Genomic DNA, 15688 nt, shown 5'->3' with positions numbered 1-15688 from the left:
ACCCTCGGTCCATGGCCCAGTGACAAGGCACAGCCCGATCGAACCAGGCAACGGAATTAGTGGGTGAGTACGCATGCACGTGTGCCCGCATGCGCAGCTGCATTTGTGAAAGCAGCAGATGCATACAAAACTATCCTCTCTTCCCCTTCCTGCCACCAATGCCTCCGTCTCCGCTGGTCTGCCAGAAAGGTTGGGGAACACTGATGTAAACCTGAGGATGCTGTGATGATAAGTGGAAGGACCAATCATAAGTCACTTTTTTCAGTGCCATTATAACTTCAAATGGTCACTAAAGGAATGGTTATAAATCAAGGACTACCTGTGTTATCATTCTTAGCTTGGTATCTCTTAGGTACAATATGTTGACCAGCTGTTTGCATTATTCTTACTCAATACCCACCAGTCATAGTTACATAAGGGTATCAATATTTAACAAGCTACAATGAAGTCAAAAATATGGCATGTGCATCCTGACATCATTGCCCCAAAGATGCAATTTAGTAGCTGCATCTGATGCAAATACCTGAGATGCATTATGATGTCACAAGCAGGTGTTGTTATTCTTTCACTCAGATCACAGGAAGAATGAATTAACTTAATGACTCTCCCTGTCTTCCAATACTATGTCCTCATGTGATCATGGAGGTGTATGTGGCATTCAGTGTTTAGGCTAGCACCTTAAGTGGAAGGGCCTGCCGTGCCTTTGACAAACACTTGTCAAACACTGACAATCCTATTGTCAAAAAAACAAAACAAAAAAAAACACGGAACTTTAGAAGAGAATATTTGTAGATCAGAGTTGACATGAGGGGTCCTTGGTGCTCTCTGAGCTTGATAGTTTTCTTGCAGATGTTTCATTATCAAACTGAGCCCTGGTGGCACAGCAAACTAAAGCACCGTTATTAACATCAGCTGCCTGCAATTACTGCAAGTTCAAATCTCACCAGGCTCGAGGTTGACTCAGCCTTCCATCCTTTCTAAGGTAGGTAAAATGAGGACCCAGATTGTGGGGGCAATAAGCTGACTTTGTATAAATATATACAAAAGTATGAAGGCTATTGCTTAACGCATTGTAAGCCGCCCTGAGTCTCTGGAGAAGGGCGGCATATAAATCAAAAACAAAAAAACAAAAACCCTAGGTAATATCATCAGTGCAGAAATGTCTGCAAGAAAATCACCAAGTTCAGAGAGCACCAAGGATCCTACAACCAAAACTTTATTAAACAACAGCAAAAAAAGTACGGTAAATAACTTGCACTTTGGGGATTTATGTAGGGCAGGGGTGTCAAACTTGCAGCGTCATGTTTTCATCACGTCACGTATCGTGACTTTTTTCCCCTTTGCTAAACCGGGGGTGGGAGTCGCCAGCCCGTGACACATCCAGCCCATGGGCCACAAGTTTGACACCCCTGATGTAGGGGTATTTTGAAGCTCACCTTCTTTTACCCTAAAGCACTGTCTCAGTGACACTCTGCTTTCACACTGATTATCACTAAGTGGTCTACTCCAAGAAACTTGCAATTACCTACTATTCTAAATTAGAGAGTAATTTAGAGAGGTTACGGAAACACTGAAATGAAAGCCAAAGAACTGAATCTGAAGAAAATGAAAGTTTTTCTGATGCAGAACATTTAGATGTAAACAGTTGATGATCCACAGATTAATAACCTCAAAATTATCTTCAACTCTGCATTGTTGCTATGAATCCAGGTGTTCTCAATAGCCTGAAATAGCTTTTAATTTTGATTGCTGCCATTGTTTATATATATAATATATAGATATATTCTGGGTCTGATAATTCATGCACTATTAATTACAAGCTAATGTTGTCCTTAAAGTCAATTCAGAAGCTTCAGCACATACAGAATTCAATAGCTATAATTTTATCTGTTTTACTAGATTAGTTCGTGTCATTTCAGTTTATAAGTAAACAACCAACCAGCCAACCAACCAGAACCATTGATTTAAGCGTCTAAGTTTGGAGCACAAATATTTGAAAAAGCACCTCTTCCCATATCAGTTTGCCTGTATCTTAAGATCTTCTAGTAGACACTATTTATTTATTTATTTATTTATTTGTCAAGAACGTATTAGGTAATATGTATAAGCATGGATTGGATACATAAAATAGATACAAATAGAGGAAACATTAGGACAGGGATGGTAGGCACGCTGGTGCTCTTATGCACACCCCTTACAGACCTCTTAGGAATGGGGTGAGCTCAACAGTAGTCAGTCTTAGGTTAAAATTTGGGGGGTTTGGGGATGAAACCACAGAGTCAGGTAGTGCATTCCAGGCATTGAACACTCTGTTGCTGAAGTCATATTTCTGCAATCGAGTTTGGAGAGATTCACTTTAAGTTTGTATCTACTGTGTGCTCGTGTATTGTTGTGGTTGAAGCTGAAGTATTACTGTGTAAGAATTCCTTATTGGAAATGTGTTGTGGGTTTTTTTAGTACAGTACCAATGAGAAGGCCCATTCTGCATCATCTTTTAATTTAAGTAGTTGACCTGATGCCTAATTTAGACTGTTGTGGTGTTAAAATGTTTCTTTTAACTTGGCCATTTGAATTTGCATAACATCTTTAGTTTATTTGCATAATTTGGATTATTTTCTGAGATCAATTTTACTATATCCGTTGAAACAATAGTTTTTAATTGTTCTCATAAATGGCATCTCGTGTGAGGAACCAGGGTGGAGGGCTGCATGCATAAATACATAATTAACCATGATTTGATTAGGTGGCATCAGGTTTGTATCCAGACTTAGTGACCACAAAATATAGATTGATTTTCTCCAGGATGATCTGTCCCTAACCTGGTGTTTCAGGACTTCCATAGAGTTCACCCTCCTTACCAGGGGTGAAATGCTCCCGATTCGGACCGGATTGCGCGATCCAGTAGCAATGGAGGCGGGTGGTTCGGAGAACTGGTAGCAAAAATCCCTGCCCACCCCCCATGCCCAGCTGAGCCGCGCTATCATCAGAGGCTTTTTTTCTTTTAAATGCCTCTGACGATCCAAGCTGAGTTGCCTGATCGGCAGAGGCTTTTTAAAAAAGTCTCTGCCAATCAGGCAACTCAGCTTGGAACATCAGAGGCATTTAAAAGAAAAAAAGCCTCTGATGATCAGGCAACTCAGCTTGGATCATCAGAGGCATGTCTCTGACAATCCAAGCTGAGTTGCCTGATGGTCAAGCTGAGTTTGACAATCCAAGCTGACGATCCAAAATGATGCCTGATGATCCAAGCTGAGTTGCCTGATCGGCAGAGGCATTTAAAAGAAAAAAAGCCTCTGACCATCAGGCAACTCAGCTGGGATCATCAGAGCCTTTTGAAAGCATTTTTTTACAACCTCTTCACCGAAGAGGTTGTAGAAAAAATGGTTTTAAAAGTTAAAAAAAAAATTTGCCACGTCCACCCAGTCACATTACACCCCCACCAAGCCACGCCCACAGAACCGGTAGTAACAAATTTTAGATTTCACTACTGCTCCTTACTGTTAAGTCGGCTTCTTTTTCCTTCCACCTTTCCCATCATTAGAGTTTTCTGGAGAGCTAAGACTTAGCAAGATGTGTCAGAAACAGACATCTATGGAGATTCTCAGTCATCCAGATCATAGTTGTCTTAAAGGTTCTTTGTTCTTCAAAAGGCAACTGGATGTTTTTTTCCTTGAGGAGGAAGAAGAAAACATTTCACTTTTCATCCAAGAAGCTTCATCGGTTGTGATGGCAGGGGCATTACATGCTCAGCATTACAAGACAAGATAGAAAGATCTGCACATGATTGGAGAAGAAAAAAAAGTATATGATGTCATCAAGAGAAAGATAGGATATTAATATATAAATAAAAGAAATAAATATATTTCTAAACCTGTACAACTTGTCACATCTACATTATGTTGGTTGCCTTGTTTTTAACCAACCTCCTGAGGCTCTTGTTAGGATAACTTTATTGTTACTTCAAATGAACACTAATCAGCATACATTAAAATGAAATTTCGTTACATACCGGTCTCAAAGGGTCACCACTTCCAATATACACTACCGTATATAAATATGATAGATAGATAGATAGATAGATAGATAGATAGATAGATAGATAGATAGATATGCAACACTGTCTAGTCCGGATGTATACATGTATAGGGCAAGACAAATGAATCTTGCGAGTTTACCAGACGGATGGCATAGGGAACAAAGCTGTTAAAGAATCTGGAAGTCCTGCTAGAAATATTTTGAAACCTCCTCCCAGAGGGAAGCAACAGAAACAGACCGTAAAGTGGGTGTTTGGGGTCTCTAACAGTGCTTTGAGCTCTAAGAACATAGTGCTTATAAACTAGCTTCCTATAATCTTCTCGGCTATCCTTACCACTCTCTGTATGGACTTTCTATCTGAGGCACTGCACTAATATGACTTTCACTCATATTGAAAATAATATTCTCAGATTAATTCTTTGCCTATGTCCCACACCACCAATGGGACTATAGTTAGTTCTTGACTAATAACCATTATTTAGAGACCATTAGAAGTTACAACAGCACTGAAAAAAGTGCCTTATGATCATTTTTCACACTTACAACTTGGAAACTGACATGTATTTATGACGGTTGCAGTGTCCCGTGGTCATGTGACCCCCTTTTGCGATCTTCTGACAAGCAAAGAAAAGGGGGCAGACAGATTCACTTAACAACCCGCAGTACTAAGTTAACAACAACAGTGATTAATTTAACAACCATGGCAGGAAAGATCGTAAAATGGGGCAAAATACACTTAACAACTGTCTTGCTTAGCAACAGAAATTTTGATTTGATAGTCGTAAATCTATGACTATCTGTAAAATATTGCAGAGACACAAAAGTGTCTCATATTCCTTGAGGATTAAAAAACCAGTTGTCAATCATTGGAATTACTATCTAGTTCTAGCACCCAACAATCTGAAATAACCATATTAACAGTGATCTGATTATTTCAGTAGAATTGCATCTGTCTGGTTTTACAGAGGCTTCCCTGTTCTTTTCTGCAAGCAAAAGAATGTATGTGAACACCATGTATGCAATTAGGCATAAAGCCTTTCCCATGACAAGTTTTAACAACATTTTGTATGCTTTGGATTGTATCCATTGGGCACAAGTCAAGGAAAGAGGCGTCTAAGTGACTTTAAAATCAATAGGATTTGAGTCCACAATAATTTTTTCACATTCCATTCATTTCAAGCACATGTATCCACCTTTCTAAAATTGTCTTTCCATTTGTTTGGGAAACGGTTACGACATTTCTTGCACAATGAAGTTGCTGGCACAATAAAATCTAGTGGTCTTTATATTTTATAGTCAATTCATAAAGCAGACACCACTATTCTATATATTAACTTTGATGCAAACATTAATTGGAAAACACTGAGTACACAGCAAGGCCTATTACTAATTAAGCAGCCTTCACATAGATACTAATTCCCCATAAAGCTGCTTAAAGTTGAAATTAACTGTTCTGTGTTAATATCTGCTCTGTATAATTCATCTATTCAGGTAAAATTAAGATTTCTTGCCCACACTAGGTGGATTGGATTCCAAAACAGTAACATCTATGGATGTTTGCAGAAGGAAGGGATGTTTCCCATTATTTCGGTCTTTGCTTAACCTCTTAAAAGTAGTAACAACACCAATAACAACCCTATTAGAAGTTGGAATGATTCCTAATCAGTTAATATTGGGGCTGTCTGTTTTGACACAATGCATAGTGTAAAGACCAAATGTTTAAGAAAGAGGCTGTAGGCCAGATGTGTCATAAGGCAAACAACTTTGGGCCAGGCATTGTTGTGTTGAAATGTGAAGGGCTAAGGACAAGACTAAATATATAAAGCCTTGATAATATTTCAAGCTGCCACACCCTGCATGGAGTGAACTCCATAAGGAGAGGAGAGTGGAGGATAGGATAGGATAGGATAGGATAGGATAGGATAGGATAGGATAGGATAGGATAGGATAGGAAAGGAAAGGAAAGGAAAGGAAAGGAAAGGAAAGGAAAGGAAAGGAAAGGAAAGGAAAGGAAAGGAAAGGAAAGGAAAGGAAAGGAAAGGAAGAAAGGAAAATTTCCCACATACAACTTACTAATGGGACTTACTTTTTTTCCCAGGAAGAAATTTGTTCTCAGTACATCCCTTTCTACATTAATCTCCTTTGTTGGGAGTGGGAGTACTTCATTTGCTGTATTTTTTTATTTAACATATAAATATGAACACTCTTATCAGGAGATAGGATTTGCTGTTAAGTTTTCTCAGAGCTTTAAAATGTGTAGACGTCAACTCCCAGAATTCTCCAGCCAGCCGGCCAACCCCAAATTGATTATGGCTGATTTAGAAAGCCAAACAGAAGTTGGCCCTACTTAGGATTTAAATGAGGACATCTGGAAGTCTAGGGTTGCAGGCTGGAGTACAACAATCTTACTAGGAAAAAGTGGCAAACCACTTCTCCTTCATGCCAGAAAATTGTGTGGAAGCGTCACCCACAAACAAGTACAATTCAGCTAACCTTAATGGCTTTTACTCAGCAGAAACTAAATCCTCTGAATTTATCAGTCCTACCTCCAAAATAACCCACAGAGCTGCTGTAAAAACACACAAGCATACAAACCAAATTTCGTGTACCTGAAATATAGGCTTTGATCCTTATGCCATAGAACAGTCTTACTTTAACCTCAACAATTTTCAAGAGGAGTGGGCTTCGACTCCCAGAATCCCCCAGCCAAGTATGCTGTCTGGGGAATTCTGAGAGTTGAAGTACACACACACACCCTAAAAGTTGTTGAAGTTGAGAAACGTGGTCCTTAAAAAATCCAATTATTTTCAAGGTGCCCCAAAAATGTTGATTTTAATCCCCCAAACTGAGAGAGAGAGAGAGAGAGAGAGGGAGTTAGCTCTTGGGAGAGTTTTTGTTTTTCTCTTATGGGATACTCCTATTTTTAACGGGGCAGAGGTCTCTGCAGTTTCGGGGGGTGCGTGTGTGTGTAAGGAAACTACATTCTTCTGTCATGCCGTGGTTAAAAGAAAACACGGAAGATTAAATAAAAACACGTGCATTTTGAAATAACTTCAGACCTCCGCAACTGAACGCTTTGGATTAGAATATAAACTACTATTCTGAGGTGGAGGGGTTGGGGGAAGGCTCAGATTATTCACCTTAACTCATGTAGACTTTTGCCCCGAGCTCGTAGCCTGCTTTCTTAAGTGTAACACTTTCTTCGTACTTCCCCCTCACACACACACACACTTTGCTGTGTGGTGGATCATCCAATCATAGTCTTCCATGCAAATATACCATAGCCTGCTCGGATAAAAAAAGGCACAATTAAACCTAAGTACTCAGAGAGGGCAAATATAAGTGAACTTTTGTAAAGCCCGCTTTCACCTGTGTTGCAGGAACCGCTCAAACCATGTCAGCTGCAAAGACTTTGCCTGCACCCCTCAGTGATCTGAAGATTCAATATACTAAGGTTAGTTCTATTTATTCCGGCTAACTTTACTCAAACCATGATCCCCAGACTGTGAATGTCCTCGTTCTTGCTGCTATTCTTGCTTTGGCTTCAGATCTGAAGTGACTTGTGGATTTATTCCAGTATTCTCCTCTGTCATGTATTGGCCTGATGATAGAGCTCTTGAATCATTCTAGCCCCAGAAGTTATCGCAGAGAAGTGAAACAAGGTTGAAACCGCATTTATATTAACAAACAAATAAATAAAGCGTTTTAGGTTTGATGTTAAATACAGGTGCAGAACTACATGTGAGTTCTTGGAACTGTGCCCTGCTAGACTGAACTTCTGCATGTTTACATTAATAAATCTCACTAGAGATTTAAGTTCTTGCTAGAATTTATGTGGGAGTTGTCAGTGACTGAATGGAATAAGCATAGCTGTAACTACAACTGTAAAAATTCCATAATGTTGTGATTGTTCGACAATAAACAGTGTAGAAATTATATCCATTATCCCACAGCTGTCCATTAAGCCAAGGGTTGTGAGAACATGCTAATACTGAAGAGAGAGAAGATTTAGTTTTCAGATCAGCGAAGGCGGGAAAATATAATACATTAACAATCAGTGAAACTTTGTTTGATCTGTGGCTTTGCAGTTTGAATATAGAAATACATATTTGAAAAAGTAATTTTCATCAAAATCAATTGTAAAGAATATAGATATAGCTGGACAGTAAGTGCACAGAAGCAGAAAGCAGCCTCTGCCCACAGAATTACAAAGCCATGACATTCAAATAAGTAATCAATTATCCTTCACCCAGTTAAACTGGAAAACCTAAGGTAGGCAAATTTGTACTCTAGTGCTACATGAAGTGGAAAACAATTCACTCTTCTCAAATAAGCTCAGATTCAGAATGTTACTTCAAGTGGAGCTAATTGGGCCTGAAAACATGAAGTTTGGCTAAGTCCACTGCAATCAAGCTGAAGAACATGATCCACAAACTGCTTGAGCTATGAAGTCTGAATTTAAACCAGGGGAGAGTAATTCAATGGCATTCCTCTGGATAGATGGATTTATAATATTGCATAAGGATTTGACTTATGCTGCATGCAGCAGAATGCATTACGTAGTTGTTTCATTCCAGCAGAAGTATTTTAATGCTCAGAAACTTCTTCCCCAATGAGTGGGACAACTATGGTATATTCCAATTTGTAGTGAAGGTTTATGATAAGGTTTTGCCCTCGTCCTATCTGTATTGTCCGTTGCAATGTAATTTGCAATATGCTACTTCATAACATTGAATACATTAAATATAGATGGACGGATGGAGATAAATGGGTTTCTATTATAACACGGTGCAATCTTGTCTATGTCCAGTCAGAAGAAAGGAGTTTCATCATTCATGGGACTTAAGAATGAAGTAGGTTTTGAAAAACAGTGTAATCTCAGTGCTCTAGGAAAAGGAAGATATTCTTGAAGAAATTAATACTTCTTTAGATTCTTGAAGACAAGCTTTCATATCCAGTCAAGCACCTTGCTATGAACAAGTCTGCCTTGCAAGCACAAGTATCTGGTAAATTCTTTCTCTGTTCATGCAGAAATAGATAAGAGGAAAGTTCTCTCCCCCCCTTTTTTTCTTGCACAAGACATGATTGCTGCAAAATACCTCTGAACTTTAGCTGGTAGCTAACAGAACCCCCTGAATTTTCAAAGACTTTTAGGTGAGTCTGGAGGGGTGGGAAGAAAGCGTGAAGAAGGGCTCTGCAGAAATCCAGATTTGAAGGGCTAAAAGTGATTCAGAGAATTTCTGGCAGGTGCACACTCTGACGTACATTTTGCTCTTCAAATTTGGATTGTTGCATGGGCTCATCAAGAGGTTTATTAGTTGTCTCTCTGTATTTTTATTGCACATGAGTGTAGAAGGATATTGGAAGGAAACCAGTGCTCCCATCTAGATATATCAGGATTTCCAATATTGCATGCATGTGCACCTAGTATAAATAAGGCTTGATTGTTTAACTTCATCTGGAGAAAAGGTTAAAAGATAATTTTTACTGCATGGTAAGCTGCTTTTAAAGCAAGAAAGCAGGGAGTGGACAACTGTGTATTTGATACATTCCTGACTATCTCAAGTCAGGAATGTATATTTAAGCCAAAGTTAAGCACTCTAAAGTCCAGTTGATTTTAGTGGTAGAAAATTAAATCCAGACTTAACACTCCCGCAAAAATAAAGAAGATGCTTTAACTTTGGTTGGAATATGTCTCCATTATATAATCATTCACAAGGCCAGTTTAAGAATCAAATCAAGGTACGTTGAAGCAATTGGAAAAAAAGGGAACTGACCTATTTGTTCATTAATATGAAATTATGGCAGCCTTCCCACCTTAAAGCCAGTCCTAGCCCCTCTTAGTTATTTTACTTGTTTGTGAAAAGTTTGTGAATGCATTTGGTAATATTTCACAAGGTTTTTCCTTGATTAAATGATATGCATAACTTGCAGGAAAATACTTGAATCCTACAATTGATCAAATAGAAAAGGATGTATTTTGAATGTAACAAAATTTTGAAGTCTCCCCTGATGATTGAACTCCATAGGATTTCTTAGAGTATGCTAATGTTATTTCGTTTTTTTCAGTGCAAGGAATTTTAAAGTAATTGTTTGCCCTGATATAATTTGACAGCTATAAAAAGATAATATATGATGACCAAGACTGTCTTCAGCTGTATTTTTATTTTATTTGCACTGGCACTGATAAGCAAAAACATATCCCAAAAGGACAGTCTGCATATTGTTATAGCTATGTAGCATATGTCATTAGTTACTGTCCAGCTGTGCTGGATCATAACTCCCATCATCACTCAGCACAGCCATGAGCTGGATGGAGATTATTGGAGTTGCCATCTATATATCTATACAAGTATTTTCTCTATGATACCAGAGTCTAAAAACAATCACTTTCCTCAATAATATCACTTTATAGTTGAAAAAAACTAATGCATGCCCAGAAGCAATGTTACTGAGTCTGTGTACATGTTTACTCAAAAAGTAAATTTAAGAGCAATGGTTCCAAGGATCACAGCCTAAAACTATGTCAGAAATTGATGCTCTTAGAAATGAGATGTTCAGCCACTTTATTTAGCAAAACTGGATTTCCAGAAAGTCCAGTTGCCTCTTGAAAAAGCACCTTTGGGACATTTTTATCTAGTCCCTCTCTGCGAGATCAGTTTAAGGTTTTTGAAGCCTGAGTATAGGTGGAGAGCGGTTGAACAGATGTGTATAATGGCAAACCATTTTGATACTTCATCTCATTCCTTTTTCAGTTTAATTGAAATACTGGCTGGGTAGATGCAGGAAGTGAATCTTCAGTGCATGAGTGATAGGTACCTGATGCTTTCATGAAATGAAAATGACTCTTATAAAAGAAACCCACACTATACATTCACATTTTAACAACTATCAGATGGACACTAATACCTCTTCAATCTTACCTAAATGGTATTAGATCTAGTCTTGATGAAATCAGTAGAATTTAATTTAAATCCCAATCGATCATTTCCACTGAATTCACCAGCGCATGTAACTAATAAAAATTATTTTGTCCTGGATTCCTTCCATGCCTCAAATTTATACCAAAGGTCAATCAAAAACCTCAAGAACTGCGTGCCTTTTGATGCACAGATGTGCAAAGTACTCGAAAGAACTGATAAGATATCTCTCCCCTAGTAAATATTTTACTTGGTTGTGGCTTGAACTTTAGCAAAGATTATTTAACCTCATCCATCCTATGAAAACTTTTTCAAATTTTCATTTTAAGAAATGGTTCCGATCTTATGTATCATTACTTAGTATTCAGGTTTCAGAGCTTCTGCAAACACATTCATAGCTTCACATGGCACACTGTGCAATTTTTAACTGCACAGAAACGGGAAAAAATGCACTTCTTTGTCACCCTTTGTGAAGCTAAATTGAAAGTAACAAAAACATATTAATTAGATAAGCATGAAAAGCAAAACACAAATAGAAGTGTTAGCTGTTTAATTAGCTGTTGAAAAGCGTCAAAGGCCCATGGGCTTTAGCTTAATATTGTCCAATCTTTCTTTCTTAAGCAATAAACAATAGCAAACTGTCACTTTCCCTTCTACTCAGTTCTTATGTTTTCTTCTTTATATCCATTTATGCTGTATTTTCTTAATAATTTAAATTTGCATGAATCTGTATGAATCTCTTCAATAGTCTGTGCATTTTTGTACATAATATGGCTTTTTTTTTTGAAGATTCTTTTTGAGTGACACCAAATTAGTGTGATTTTTCATGTGCACGCATATTTTGATAAGAGTATGGCAATGCATTAAAAGTTATACATTTCTACACTTATTGAGGCAAAATGCATCTGAGCTATATAGTGGCTGTGCACTTTGCTGTAACACCAATGACCTTGGGAGTCAGGGCAAAGAAACTAGCCAAGGGAATGGTCAGATAAAAGTCAGATGAGCCCACAGCAGGAATTGGGGCAAAGGAAGAGGCTCAGAAAACACCCTCCCTAGTTTTGGGGCTATAAAGGGGACAATGGTAGAATTGTTCTTTAAGACTTGCAAGATTCTCTTAATATAGCTTTACAATAAAATAGAATTAGCTAATCTGGTTGTGCTACCTGCCTGGTCTACCTAGTAAGGCCAGGCAAGAAGCACTAACCACGAGTACTAACACTACCTTTATTTCAAGGTTACAGTACAGAAATGTGCACATCTGAAAATACCTTACCCCTGCCTTACTTCCAAAGCTAGAAGAGATTTCTTTTAAGATGCTTTCTCCACTCCAACACCTCATCAGACTCAGGGTTCATTTATGGGACTATTGTCTAAGCTGCGGCTCTTCCTCCTGTCTTCCAACATCGTTCCCATCCCATATACTATTGTAGTGCAAGAGCAGAAGATGTGAAGAGGCTTTGTCCATAATTTTGCCAAGAGTCGGACACGACTGAATGGATAACATCATCATCATTACACTACTTGACCTCTTTTAAGTAGTCAGGCTTTAGAATAAAAAGTGTCATTGAGAATGTGATTTCACACATACGGACATCCCTATGCTTGAAATGATCAAGTCCTTCATTGCAGACAAACTGGGAAACAAAAGTAATGTTACATGATTACTTGCTTATTAAAAAAATTATCGGGAAATTAATCACAGTTCAAGTTTGATCCATTTGAAGATATTTAATATTGATTATATTATTTAATCTCACGGCCGCTTTGGCTATTTGAAGAGTGGCTCCAGCACTGCTTTGTAAAAACTAGCTGCCACCAACAGTCCAAAAAGGAATCTGTCTCCCTGGAAACAAATATATATACATATATATTGTATACGTACACAGGACACCACAATTCTTCTTACTTTCATTGGTTGAGCTGATGTGATGTCACAGAAAGAAATCCTAGTAGACATTTCCCTTTGAAAAAGTGATATATATATATCACATCAGCTCAACCAATGAAAGTAAGAAGACTTGTGGTGTCCTGCGTACGTATCTGTGGCCTCAGGAAAGGATCACGTAAAGAAACCATAAAAAAGAATGAAACGCCTTGGTGCAAGTCATATTGAATATTTTTAAAAACCACCCATCTGGGATTGAAACTTTTACATACCTAAATATTTTAGGCTACGAGTTCTTCTTAAACATTTTCCCCCAAATCCAAAGTCAATGACTCACAGACTGCATAAGAGAATATCCACGTTTCATGAGGCTGCAGAGAGAAACCAAAACCACAATTAGCAAAGTAAACACCACGGAGGACACCTCATCGTATACTTTCCAGGACTTGTTCTTGCTTATTCAGAGCAAAGAGGGCCAGTTCGGACAAGCACAGCTGTTGATGTTCTTGCTACCTTATTTGTTCTGTTTTCCACCTTTCAAAAGAAGGGAGATGCACTTGTGCCTTGCTAGAAGTAAATACAGATATTTAAGATATTGAAGATAATTTAAGATATTTGACTTCTCATTCAAGAAGAAGCTACTTGGATGAGCAGCAAAAGAAAAATTCGAAAGTCCAATTGCCTTTGGAAGAAAGAATTTGAGGAACTCAGGGAAAAACAGGTTTTTTTTTTGTTTTTTTTTTAAGAAAATGCACATTTCTTTAAAGCAGAAAAACAGTCTGGGAAATTGATGGGCTGCTAAAAGACAGATATGAAGAGGATGTTCAAGGACAATACAGAGATTGCAAAAACAGCTGAGTAATTTCTGGGCTTCCATCTTTGCCACAGAAGATATGAAATGGACCGAATAAATAATCTGAGCCTGAAATCAATGGGCAGCAAATTGGATTGACTAATACAAACTGAGATAGCAAAACAAGATGTTCTAGAACAGGGGTCTCCAACTTTGGCAACTTTAAGACTTGTGGACTTTGCTGGCTGAGGAATTCTGAGAATTGAAGTCCACAAAGTTGCCACGGTTGAAGACCTCTGTTCTAGAACATATGTAGAGATTATACAGTAATAAGTCATTGAGCCATGATGGCATCTGTAGGCCATGATACCTTCTGTATAAAATGGTATCTTACATACCACTATAAAGTCTAAGTGCTAGCACTTAGAGTGCTAGTGGAGACTAGCACTTAGTCTTCAGTCTTAGGCAGCAACAAAAGAGGAATAGTTTCAAGAGCATGAGAAGTGCTTGTACTACTTTATACCACACCGATCAGACCACACTTGGAATATCGCGTTCAATTCTGGTCATCCCGATAGAAAAATGATATTGATACCTGAAAAGTGTGTAGAGAAGAAGAAAAAAGATTATTAAAGAACTGGAGGCTAAATCATATGATGAACAATTGAGGAAGTTATCTATGTCTAGCTTATCGAAGATGATAAGGATTGAGGAGACAAGATAGCAGTCTTCCAGCATTTGAGGGGCTGTCAGACAGAAGATTGGCTTAATTTCCAATCTCCATTGGAGGACAGGAGAAAAAGTAGAAGAGAGAATGAGAGATCCAATCTAGAAGTAAGGAGGAATTTTCTGACAGTAAGTACAATTAATCAGCAGAATAGCTTGCTTCTGGAGTTGTGTGCTCCTTCACTGGAGATTTTCAAAAATAGACTGGAGAACCATTTGACTGGGATGGTATAAGGCTCCTTGAGCAAAGGGTTGGACGAGAAGACCCTCAAAGTCTCTTCCAGCCCTATGATTTTATCTCTTATATCAGAGAGAGTTCTTCACTTGCTGATTGAGCAACAATTTAGAACTTCTCCCTCAAATCATGTTAGTCCCAAGGACCTAGTGAAGAAGAGAGAGTTGGACACCAGTTTTTTAATGTCAGTTCTGTGCAAATCTCAGTATTAAGGTTCAGTGTTGCCTATAACTTAAGGGCAGATAGTGTGTCTCCTAATCTGTTAGGATTATATCTCTTATATCAGTTGTTTTACTCAATTCTGCCCCAGAGCTGCTTTTGGCGATATGGGCAGCTATAAAAATTTGATAAATAAATAAATACCAGGGGGAGGAGGTTCCATCTTCTACTTGTGACCATTTGGTTGGACGCTGTCAGAAGCAAAATGCTTGATTCTGACAATCCTTGGTCCATCTATCAGTGCTATTCTTACATTCATTTTATTAGTAGGGGCCACTGTTTGCATTTATGTAAGCTATAAATTATTGGGAAGGAACTGTTTCCTTCCCAAGTGGACCTGTCTTTTCAATAGTAAAGTATTATTCACTCTTACAGGAGCTTTTATCATTTTCCATTGCCTGATCAATTTTAAAAAACTGGAACATCTAGGATCAAACCAGGGAACCTGTGCTTTTTATAGCTTCTAGGGGAACAAGATTGGTCAACAAAACATTGATGAAGGAACAAACAAAAAGCATAGTTTTGTTGGTTTAGTATAGAGACAAGCAACCTGATACCTCTAGACTTTGGAGACAGTTTCCAATAATCCAGGAGGCATTCACCAGAGATTATATAAATATTCGAAATACTCAAGGAGAGGGGATATCAGGTTGCCAACTTCAGTGCCATTTCAGAAAGGTTGGGATGAAAATGTACGTAAGCTGAGCAGAACCTTATCTATATAAAAAGAAAGACCAGGGAATGGAAATTAAGGGGAATAGTAATTTTCTCACATGCCAAAGAAGGGCATGAAAGTTCCCTGGTAATTGCCTTATAAATTGATTTTTTATGAAGATTTGTAATTTACTTTCAAGCCAAGATATTCAGGTCAT

The 15688-nt window shown here is 38.1% G+C and overlaps 1 protein-coding gene across 1 annotated transcript in view; it reads left to right on the top strand.

Moving 5' to 3' along the window:
• Window positions 1–7366: 7366 nt before the first annotated feature.
• The window catches only part of ALDH1A1 (aldehyde dehydrogenase 1 family member A1), a 47912-nt gene continuing 39590 nt past the window's right edge, over window positions 7367–15688 (top strand). The window contains exon 1 of the mRNA XM_070935604.1: window positions 7367–7489. Coding sequence (XP_070791705.1) covers window positions 7430–7489 — 60 coding nt within the window. The 5' untranslated portion in view covers window positions 7367–7429. The remainder of the gene's footprint in view (window positions 7490–15688) is intronic.

This window comes from Pituophis catenifer, unplaced genomic scaffold (genome assembly GCF_029215685.1).
Source record: "Pituophis catenifer annectens isolate HBS135680 unplaced genomic scaffold, rPitCat1.0.hap2 SCAF_2, whole genome shotgun sequence".
Lineage (NCBI taxonomy): Eukaryota > Metazoa > Chordata > Lepidosauria > Squamata > Colubridae > Pituophis > Pituophis catenifer.
The sequence above is the reverse complement of the archived record's forward strand: the minus strand, read 5'-3'. Positions and strand labels throughout refer to the sequence as shown.